An 11,706-nucleotide genomic window follows, 5' to 3' on the forward strand; every position below is an offset into this window, starting at 1 on the left:
ATTCACGAATGGCTAGATTGTGAGATTAGAAGATGACCAATTCTGTGTAACTTCAAACTGCAAAATCTGTAATTGATTGGTAAAAATTACAGGGAGAGATTTGCACTTACATTCTACTACATTTTTACAGTGCTCTACCAGCATCTTTTACCCTTCTTTCCTTTTGAATTCTTCAAAATAATATTATTGATAAATGCCTAGAAATATAAAATTTCCCTGCTTTGTTTAGGTTATGTCTGCATTATAATGAATGTGATGCTTTGAAACTGTACTGTTATTAAAATTTCAGCTTAAAGTAGTTTAACTAATTTGGTTATATTTGATTTGTGAAAGAAAAACTAGATTTAATTGTTTAGGAGAACTATAATTCTTTTCTTAGGTTTTCTATAGAATCTATATTAATCACTAAACAAGGATAATGTATCTTTTAAAATTAATTCAATTCATTTCAGTAGTTTTGAGAAAATATGTAAAGCAATACAAGAAGTTCAAAGTATTTTCATAATAAGAAAGGAAAGCTTAATAGGGCCAGTGAGGCCACTGAGTTTTTGTATTACTTTTTTGTAGCTGTAATATATAAAATCAATTCACTTTAAAGTAACCTTTTGTTTTTAAATAATATGTTGTTGAATTATATAGTCCAACTTTCACTGTGAGTGAATTTCAAACTGTTTAAAATATAATTTTTGTTTCCATATTTATAAAATAGAATTTCACTTTTAAGAGTCCTGTATTATCTTTTCTTATATTTTGCAGGATGGAGGTTTGCTTCTGAATAACCCTTCAGCATTAGCAATGCATGAGTGTAAATGTCTCTGGCCAGACGTCCCATTAGAGTGCATAGTGTCCCTAGGCACTGGACGTTATGAGAGTGATGTGAGAAACACCATGACGTATACAAGCTTGAAAACCAAACTATCTAATGTTATCAACAGTGCAACAGATACAGAAGGTTGGTTGGTTGCTACTTGAGAGCACTTTAACTTCTAAAATTCATCTTTTGTTAGAATATGCTCATGCTAACTGCAAATAGTATGTTATGTCTGCATTGTACGCTTAGGAAACACATGGGAGCAAGTCTTCTGCTGTTTTTATTTCTCCTCATTAATTTCTTCTAAGTAATGCTAGAATAGAGACTGTTCTCCATTCGGGAGTTAGTACTGCTTTTGCCTACTTACAGTTGGAGAAGTATCTAAGCCTGGGTTAGCACAATGGCTTGGTTGGAGACTCTTAAGCCACTTAAGAAACAGGGAAAAGAAAAGGAGTCAGGCTGGTTATGCATAACAGTGATATAATAATACACATAATATCATAAAACATAATAATATACACATAAAAGCGGAAGTGATTTTTTAAAAACATAAATCTTGTCTTTTACCCTGCTCTAAACCCTCTAGGCTTCTCATCACACCTAGAACCAAATCCAGAAGTCTCATTCATTGAAATTTAGCAGGCCCTGTAAGACCCAGCTTTTGAATACATCTCTTCCTCCCCTCAAAATGTGTCCCTTTTATAAAGTGTAGCTGGCTACACTTTAATTTTTGCTGTTGCTCAAACTTGCTAAGAAGCCTCCTGCCTCATGGCCACTGCACTTGCTATATTCTGTCCCTGTAAGGCCTTTCCAAGATAGATGCTTCATTCACTCCCTTATTTCATTCAGTTTTCTGCTCAGATATCATTTTCTCAGAGACCTTTCCTGACCACGTTCCAACCCCCTCACCATCTCGCTCTTATCCTGCTTGCTTTATTGTTTTTAATCTCTTAGTGCATTTATCTCATTTGGATATATGTTACATATTTGCTTGTTTAATTGCTTATTATCTCTGTCCTACAAGAATATAAGGCAGGAATTTATCCAGTTAATTATGTTGACTTCAGTATCTAGCACATAGTAGACAGTGAGTATTTGTTGAGTTTCTAGTTTTGGCCTTGAGATCTAAGTTTCCTTATTTTATTATTTTATTTTTAAGTCCTATGTGAAATCAGTTATTAAATTTTTAAAAGACTTGTTACCACTTAGCTCCTTGCTTTTGAAGCTCACTTTTTCCATATTATCATGTTATTAGCCAAGTCATTAGCCTACGTGAGGATCTTAAGCGACCCACTAAGGACTTTCATCTGTTAAATAACCCAAGAAAAGCTGATATACTGGATTTTTCACTATGTGAAATTTTGTTATCAAATCAATAAAATATTCTTACTGTAAGCTCTCAACTGAGAAAAAGATAACTTTAATCATTCAGTTCCATAATACTTATACACATATCTTGTGCAAACCCTGTGATGGGCTCATTTGAAATGTTCAAGAGACATGAAATGCTGCCTTTATGTACTTATACTTCAGTTAATGAAGAATTTATATGAATATGCAAAGGACCTAAAAAAGCCAAGAAAATTTTGAAAAAGAACAAAGTTGGACGACTTATACCCTTTGATATCAAGACTATATAACTACAGTAAGCAAGAGGCTATGTTATTTGCATAAAAATAGATGTTGATCAGTGGGACTAATAGCAAATACAGAAGCTGATCTATACATGTACACTCAAAAGATTTTTGACAAGGGTAACTCAATGAGAAAAGGATATTCTTTTCAACAAATGATAACTATATTCCAAAAATTGAACCTTAATCTTCATTTCATATATAAAAATTAACTTGAATGGATCATAGACCTAAATGTGACAGCTAAAACTGTAAAATTTCTACAAGAATGCCCTGGAGAAAAGCTTAATGGCCTTGACCTAGGTAAAGATTTTTTAGAATACAAAAAGCATGAACCAAAAAAGGAAAAATTAGACTTTATCAAGTTACAAATTTTCCTCTTTCAAAGACACTTTTAATAATGAAAAGACAAGCTACAGATGAAATAAAGTATTAGTAAAACATGTATCTGATCCATTATCAGAAATGTATAATCTCACCCATTACCAGAGATATATATAATCATATCCAAAATATAGAGAGAATTCTTACATTATATATGAAGAAAAAACCAAGAAATTCAGTAAAAAAAACAAAAAAAACCAACTAGCAAAATATTTGAACAGACACTCCATGAAGAAGATATACAGATGACTAATAAGCACACAAAAGACTTCTCAACATCATTAGTCGTTAGGGAGATGAAAATTAAAGCCACAAGATACCACCACACGTCCTCTAGAATGCCTAAAATTAAGACTGACAATACCGATTTTTGGCAAAGATGTGAAGTAGTGGGAACTCTGGTGTATTAGTTGTTGGAATGCAAAATGGTACAGCTGTTTGGAAAACAGTGCTGCAGTTCTTAAAAAGATAAACATACTTTTACCATATGACCCAGCAATTTCATCCCCGGGTATTTACCCAAGAGAAATGGAATCATACTGCAAAAATACTTAGGTGTAAATGTTTATAAGGAGGCTTATTCCTAATTAAAAACTGAAGAGAACAGAACTAGAGAGAATAAATTATGCTATATTGTACAATGGAGTACTAGTCAGCAGTAAAAAGGAAGGAACTATTTATACATGCTACAACATAGATGAATTTCAAAAGCATTTTAAGTAGAAGAAGCTAGACATAGAAGGGCTATATCCTTATGATTCTGTTTATGTGAAATTCTAGAAAAGGCAAAGGTAGGGGGTACCAGTTATAAAGAGGCATGAAGGAACTTTTTGGGGTGATGGAAATGCCCTATGTCATGATTGTTGTAGTCGTTGCATAAGTGTATACATGTCAAAACTTGTCTTTACACTTAAAATTGGTGAATTTTATTGTGAGTAAATTATGCCTTAATAGAGATAATCCCAGAAAATTAGAAACAAAAAATGGAGGTTGAAAAGGCATTTCAGCAGTGGCTAACATTATGACCAAAAACAGAGAGAAGAAAGAGTACTGGAGCAAGTATCCTAATTTAACAGAATTATATGAAGTATTCTGGGAGGTGAATTTCATAGTTGTTATTATTGATTCCTTTTCTACTGTTAATTAGCTGGAATGATGAAATAAGCAATGCTTTGTAATTTTCCCTAAAAGAAGACAATGTTTTAAAAAGATAACATTGCATCACCGTAGAGTTACTGTTTTCTTATCTACCCTATTCTCTGTTTGTTTTAACAGAAGTCCATATAATGCTTGATGGTCTGTTACCTCCTGACACCTATTTTCGATTCAATCCTGTAATGTGTGAAAACATACCTCTAGATGAAAGTCGAAATGAAAAGCTGGATCAGCTGCAGTTGGAAGGGTTGAAATACATAGAAAGAAATGAAGAAAAAATGAAAAAACTTGCAAAAATATTAAGTCAAGAAAAAACAACTCTGCAGAAAATTAATGATTGGATAAAACTAAAAACTGACATGTATGAAGGCTTTTCATTCTTTTCAAAATTGTGATGAGTATGTATATTCTCATAAATGGAGGTCTGTTCAGAAGATCCACCAAATTCAGTGAGGAATCAGAGGGCTCAACACGAGTTAACTTTGAAATACTTATGAATCCTGGGGAATCCTGAAAAAGATGGTGCTTGGACCAGCTTGCACAGCACAGGATATACTTGGTTACAGAACTTATAAGAGAATTAGGTTTTCATGATGTTAATAATTAGCTATGCTTTAGGAATCTTATTAATTATTGTTCTAGTTGGTTGTAGTAGATATTGGTGTTATATTGTTTGATGTTTGAAAATTTATTAATATATGTGCCAAACAAGAACTGAAAAAATATCATATACTTGATATTTTTGCTTTAGTCACCATAATCATGTTGAATTTATTTGATTATTGATTTTCTTCCGTGTGGAAAATCTAATTTCTTTTTAAATTTACATCGCATGTGTTCACGAACTATACTCTGCAATCCAAATGTTGCCTTTTACTGTATATCATTTAAACACATACAGAAAAGTGGAATTTTCTCTGTCAGAGGACTCTTATGTTGGAAATAAGAAAGAACCAGATACAGTTTTCTATTTAAACGTGTTTATTTCAACATTGTTTGATTTAAAATCATAGATGAGGTTCAGTCAATCACTTTCTACCCTTTAAATTTCAGGATAATGCTGTGTATTACCTTTTCTAGCTCTAGCTTATTATTCATAAAATTAATTACTTGAATTTACTAAGAAAATATCACTATCATTAACAAAAATAAACTTTTAAATAATTTATTGTTAAAAGACTAATGTCATTTTAAGATTATTTATTGTTCGTAATGTAGCTCTCTATCTCTTTGTAGCATTTGAATATACCTGTGTCAAGAGTGTGCTTAAAAAAATAAGTTAGGCTTGTTTTACCATATTAACTTCTTTAACTTTCAGGGTTTCACAGAGGTTAATAACATAAACCAACTCAAATAATTGTTTATGCCATCCAAATTCATCTTTGTTGTATTATCTGTTTTGTTAATCCTTACAGCATGTTTAGATTTGTCAAGAAAATGAAAAAAGGTAAGTGTCTTTTGCTTTGTACATATAAACTAAAGCTAAAACCCCTATTGCCCATATTGTCATATTGCTTCTTTGCAATGCTGATTCATAGAGATGGTATGGTTCAGTGAGTGCCAAGGGGAGGCGAGAGTCTGAATGCTAATCCTGGCTCTGAGGCTGTGATACGGAGTCCTATTTGTGACCTGGAGGAGCTAGCAGACAACCTGTCTGGGTTTCAGATATTTCATTTGTAAAGTGAAGAAAGCTAGCTCTAAAATTTTATTTACTTTTTTTATGGTAACCTAAAAAGTAAATTGTGCAAAGGAACAAGCAAAAGATAAGAGATGTGAAAATGAATTTTCAGTCCTACACAAGTAAAATATCTGTTCTTTTTAAAGAAGCAGAGTCTATCTTAGAAATAAAATGTAATAAATTCTCCAACTCATCAATTATATAAAAATATAGAGAATGAAGATTGTTATCTCTGTAATAAATGGCATGCTGGTGATATTTCAGTTCTGTTCTTGCTGCAGATATTATTCTTTATTAAAAATAGTACCTCAGATAGAGTTGTCCCTGGAGGCATATGGGCTGGCTGGGATTTCCCCTTGGGATGGAGAGAGCCCAGCCTGGGTTATAATTTCCCTATGCGCTTCCTCCTTTCCCAAACCGAATTTTATTCAGGAGAAAGTGGATATCAAAGGAATCTTCTGAGTGGGGAAGAAAGCCACAAAAAGTCAGTCTGCAGTCTGAGGGGATAGAGGAGGATCTTCCAACTTTGTTTTGGTAGTACGATGAGGGACTCCCTTTTAGCTCCCCCTCACTCAGCAGCTGCTGACAGCTGTGTCTCCTTTTCACTTATTATAGAACTGCTAATTGCTGAAGTAGCTAGGACCCCTAGAGTTCAAAGCTCAAAATTTTACCTAACTTGCTATACTCTAGAAATAACTCTATTCACAGTTTTAAATGTTTCTTAAGTATTAGTGCTAGTAATGTGACGAAAAACATTGATTTTTAACATCCAAATTGTAGTTTTGAGATGCAGTATAAAGATGAAGGTACCAATGATTTCTAAAGATAATGTAAAATAATCCTTTCAGACAACAAATATTACATATTTGTATGCAGCTAGAAAAACTTGTAAACGTAAGAAAAATACAAATCATTGGAAGTTAAAATATTTCTGGGTATTCTTTGTAATAAGCCAAATTTCATGCACAATAAAGTGATATTTAGTGCATTTTGCGTATGTGCACCTATCATGAAGTTAACGTTCTGTCCCTTGTTTCTGCTTGGCTGATTATTTCTCTCTTGAATAGCAATACAGTATACAAGGTGGGGCAAAAGTAGGTTTACAGTGTGAGTATGCAAAACACAGTTTATTCTTGTATTACTATTTATTAATTTTTGCATTATTCTCCATACAAACAATTGTAAACCTGCTTTTGCCCTGAATGTACTCTGGCCATAGCTGCTTTCTTAAACTACATACCACAGCACCTAAATATGTTCCCATACCCCTTGTTTTTTAGCTCTTTTCACTCTAATAAAAGGTACGCCCAGTTGTGTGGTGTACCAATTTTCAGTCATTGTTGTTCCCATTTGTATTTGAAACTGGTTATCTGAAGAACTGTGTAATTCACCTGAGGTAATAATGAAGCCAGTGCTTTTCTTTGCCCCAAAATAGAATGGATTTCTTTTCAGGAAAGAACAGAACTAAAAAACACTCTTGGAAAGATGAGCTCTCACTACCTAGTAGGTTATGGATTCTCCATAGGGACTGTTTTTAAAGTAGAATTAAGTTTTTTATGACAAAAATTTTAAGATAGATAAATGCCCTTAGGTTCCCTCCAACCATATAATTCTGTGATAATTTACTATAATGATCAGATAAGCTAAAAGAAATGTTTGTTGGTCAAAGACAAAATTAGAATATTGTATTTCTTGTTCTATATGATAAGATTTAACTGGTATTTTTAAGTCTATGCTTCTTGATAAACTTATGTATGTATCTAAATTAGTTTTCATTCGTGGCAATGGATATATCTCATTTTGTTATTTTGATTTTTTAAATATATAGCAATGTGTGCCTTGAACATGGATATATTTTGAAAACTCTGATTGAAAAAACAAAATTTATCCACTGCCGATAGTTGCATTACAACTAACTTTTAGTAAAGTTGATTAAATTGTGGTTCCATTTTTACATTAAGGAAAATTTCATAGCTATGGAAATAGAAGAACATAAATGTGTTTTGTTAAGTATTTTCACTTCTGTAGAGGAAACCCGAATAATTTTATGATGGTTAATAGCCAATACCTAGCACCTATATCCCAAGCACTATACTGAAAGCTCTATGTCTGTGATCTCATTAGGTCTCACAATACATCTGTGAAGGAGGTGTTGTAATTCCTTTTCCTAACTAAGGACACCAAGGCTGTAGAAATAAATAATAATTTTCAGTATTTGCCCATGATGATGGATAATGCTGCTATGAAATTCATGTACAAACCTTTGTGAGGATATATGATTTCATTTCTCTTGAACAGATATCTGGAAGTGGAATTGCTGCAGTCCTATGGTAAGTGTATATTTAACAGATAAATGTAGATTTAACTTATATTTAAGTGTCTGTATCTTTTTATGTTCCTATCAGCAGTGTATAAGAATTCCAGTGTCTCCACACCTTCAACAGCCCTGGATATTGTTTGTCTTTAATTATAGCCATCCTCCAGGATATGTAATGGTATCTCATTGTAGTTTTAATTTGCACTCCCCTAATGATTATTGATGTTGAGCATCTTTTTAGGTGCTTATTAACTATTTGTACATCTTCTTTCATGAAATGTCCATTTAAATATTTTGTCCATTTTTAAATTAGTTTGTCTTCTTGAGTTGTGAGAGTTCTTTATATACAGTGGTACCTTGGTTTTCGAATATAATCTGTTCCCAAAGACTGTTCAAGTTCTGAAACGTCTGAAAAATGAGGGATCAACAGCCGACAGCTAGGCCTTAGGATCTTGCACCCAGGGTTGTGAGGATTTATTTATTATTATTTAATTAATCCAAAATGGTATCAGTGACATCGAACACTCATCTTGACAAAAATCTATCTAGACATTTTAAAAATTAAATAAGCCTCAATCATATTGCATTTTAATCAGAAATACCTTCTATATCACATAGAACTTTTGTGCACTTACATAGAAGCATGCAGTGATGAGCAAAAGTATATCAAATTGTTCAGCATATTTGGTTTTTATTTCTGCCTTTAAATTTTTCTATTTCAAAATATGATGCATTTCCAAAGAGAATCACCAAAGGGCCAAAGTGCAGAAGTTCCTTCAACAAGCACATAGCCTTTGCCTCACCCATGTAGGCCTCCCTTATTGTAAGCTTGAAGGACAGTGGTGTATTGTATTTTTGAAGATCACCAGAATGCAAAGGTCCCTCTACTCCTGGGCTTGGGAGTATGAATATTAGCAACCTCATCTCCAAGTTTCAGTGCAAGGCCAACCATTACCCAGGAGCTCACCAGGTACCACTATCTGGCCTAGGGCATGGCAGTAGAGAAGGGAAGAAAAGAAAACTGAGAAAATAGACCAAGATTTTAATTTAAAATATTTTATTGGAAAGATAACTCAAACTTTAGACAAATGATTTTAAAATTCCCCATAATTCTGTCATCTTAATAGAACTATTTTCATTTTATTATCTTTCTCTCGTATGCATTTTGAATTGCAGTAGTAGTGCACATACCATTTTGTGCTCCGCTGTTTTTCACCTAAAGTGTAGTTTATAAATATTCTTATTTCTCGGTCTTCTTAATAATAGCTGTGTTACCACCAGACACTGGTAAACTAGAAATATAAAGTTCCTCTAATTTTAGCAAGTAGAATCAAGCAGGAAATGAAGTGACTTAATTTTTGCCACCTCTTCCTGTCTCAAAGCAATCTTGATAAATGAAAGCCCAAATAAAACAGCAAAAGACAATAAGAAAAGCAACACTCCTGGACAATCAACCAACTGAATTATCATTAAGGGGCAGAAACATTTATTTTTAAATGTAGGTTTTGGATAAAAACCTAGCAAATTTTCCAAGCTAGGGAATAATAGGAAGGCACTTATTTTATTATTTATTTTTTTACCTATAGAATATTAGTCTGTTTCAAGAAAAAAAAATTATTTTTGAAGTTGAGTTTTTATCATTGACTTTCTTTTTTGTTATTTTTTTAAAAATTATGTATTGGTTTTGGGTATACACCAAGAAAATTTTATTATATCAACAATCCTACTCTCTTCTGCCTGTTTCCCCCCAAAAGAATTAAGGTCAGGTCCACTCAAGTATAAAGTATTGCTAAACCAAAATTACTTCAATCCAGAAGTAACATTATTCTAACAATATGGTTTCATACATCAGTATATCCATTACATTAAGAAATAGAGTCATTTATGATCTTTCCTAACAAATCAGGGGCTTGAGGAAGGAAAACAGTTGGAGCTCCACATACCATGTGTCTAGATATTTAAAAGTTATATGTTCAGTCTTTCTGTCTTCATAAAGATCTTGATGTCCACATTTGAATTTATAATTCTTGGAATTCAGTGCCAGAATTTGGTAGTGTAGGAAGAGCAGCCCTAGACCCTGCTCATGGCCACGGCTTCCTTAGTCTTGAACCTTCAAGGGCCTCAAGCATACTTAGGCGAACACCCCAACCTACATATCCAAGTTCTTTCCACACCCTGGTATCAGTCACATATCAGAACTCCAATTTTTGTTGTTTTTCCAGTTTTATTAAGATATATTTGGCATATAATATTGTATAAGTTTAAGGTGCACAATGGGATGACTTGATATATGAATATATTGCAAAATGATTAACACAAGATTAACACATCCATCACCTCAGTCACTTTTTTTCCATTGAGAAATAATTAACATATAACAGTATATTAATTTCAGGTGTACAACTTAGTGATTTGATATTTGTATACATTGTGAAATGATCATTGCAATAAGTCTAGTTTACATTCATCACCACACACAGTTAAAATTTTTTTCCCGTGATGAGAACTTTTTTCCTTCTTCTTAAATAAGTCCCTTTAATACTTCTTGTAATACTGGTTTAGTAGTGATAAACTCCTTTAGCTTTTTCTTGCCTGGGAAGCTCTTTATCTCTCCTTTGATTCTAATTTATAGCCTTGCTAGGTAGGTCTTTGCTTTCCATCACTTTAAATATTTCATGCCGATCTTTTCTGGCCTAGAAGATTTTTATTTTTGTTGAGAAATCAGATTACTGTCTTATGGGAGCTCCCCTGTATGTAACTAACTGCTTTTTTCTTGTCACTTTTAAATTCTCTCTTTGTCTTTAACCTTTGGCATTTTAATTATGATGTGTCTTGGTGTGGGCCCCTTTGGGTTCATCTTGTTTGGAACTCTCTAAGCTTCCTTGACTTGTATGTCTATTTCCTTCACCAGGTTAGGTAAGTTTGCAGTCATTATTTCTTTAAATAGATATTCTACCCCTTGCTCTCTTCTCCTCCTGCTGCCTCCATGATGCTAATGTTGGTGCACTTGATATTGTCCTAGAGGTTCCTTAAACTATCCTCATTTTTAAAATTCTTTTTTGTTTTTCTGATTGGGTGTTTTCTGCTATCTTGTATTCCAAATCATTGATTTGATCCTCTGCTTCATCTAATCTGCTATCAATTCCCTCTAATGTATTCTTCATTTAGTTATCATATTCTTCATTTCTGAATGGTTCTTTTCTATGATTTCTATCTTTGTGTAAGTTCTCAGAGTTCATCTATTCCTCTAAGTTCATTGAGCATCCTTGTAAACAGTGTTTTGAATGCTGTATATGGTAGATTGCTTGCCTCCATTTCATTTAGTTCTTTTTCTGGAGTTTGGTTCTTTTCTTTCATTTGAGACATTGTTTGTCTCCTCAGTTTGGCTGCCTCTTTATGCCTGTCTCTATGTATAAGGTAGAGCTGTTACGTCTCCCAGTCTTGGCCAAGTGGCCTTACGTAGTTGGTGTCCTGTGGGGCCCAGTGGTATACTCTCCCTGGTCATCTGGATGTGGGTTGTGCGTGCCCTCCCTTTGTAGCTGAATCTTGATTGTTGGCACGTCAGTGGGTAGAATTGGCCCTCAGGCTGACTGGTTGTGAGGACCAGCTGTGGCTACAGCAGATGAGTTGGTTTCACTTTAGTGGGGCTCTGGTGCCTGCTGAGTCCACCCTTTGGATATACCATTTGTGGAACTAACTGGTTGGTGCTCTGGTGTTGTCTGAAGTG

The 11,706-nt window shown here is 33.5% G+C and overlaps 1 protein-coding gene across 3 annotated transcripts in view; it reads left to right on the forward strand.

Moving 5' to 3' along the window:
• The window catches only part of PNPLA8 (patatin like domain 8, phospholipase A2), a 49,999-nt gene extending 43,012 nt beyond the window's left edge, over nt 1-6,987 (forward strand). For all 3 annotated transcript variants that reach the window (XM_081147250.1, XM_081147252.1, XM_081147251.1), the window contains exons 9-10: nt 757-952; nt 4,105-6,987. In XM_081147250.1, the coding sequence (XP_081003376.1) occupies nt 757-952; nt 4,105-4,379 (471 nt within the window). In that variant the 3' untranslated portion in view covers nt 4,380-6,987. The remainder of the gene's footprint in view (nt 1-756; nt 953-4,104) is intronic.
• Nucleotides 6,988-11,706: the final 4,719 nt, after the last annotated feature.

The sequence above is a fragment of the Miniopterus schreibersii genome, assembly GCF_964146895.1.
Source record: "Miniopterus schreibersii genome assembly, chromosome: 9".
NCBI lineage: Eukaryota > Metazoa > Chordata > Mammalia > Chiroptera > Miniopteridae > Miniopterus > Miniopterus schreibersii.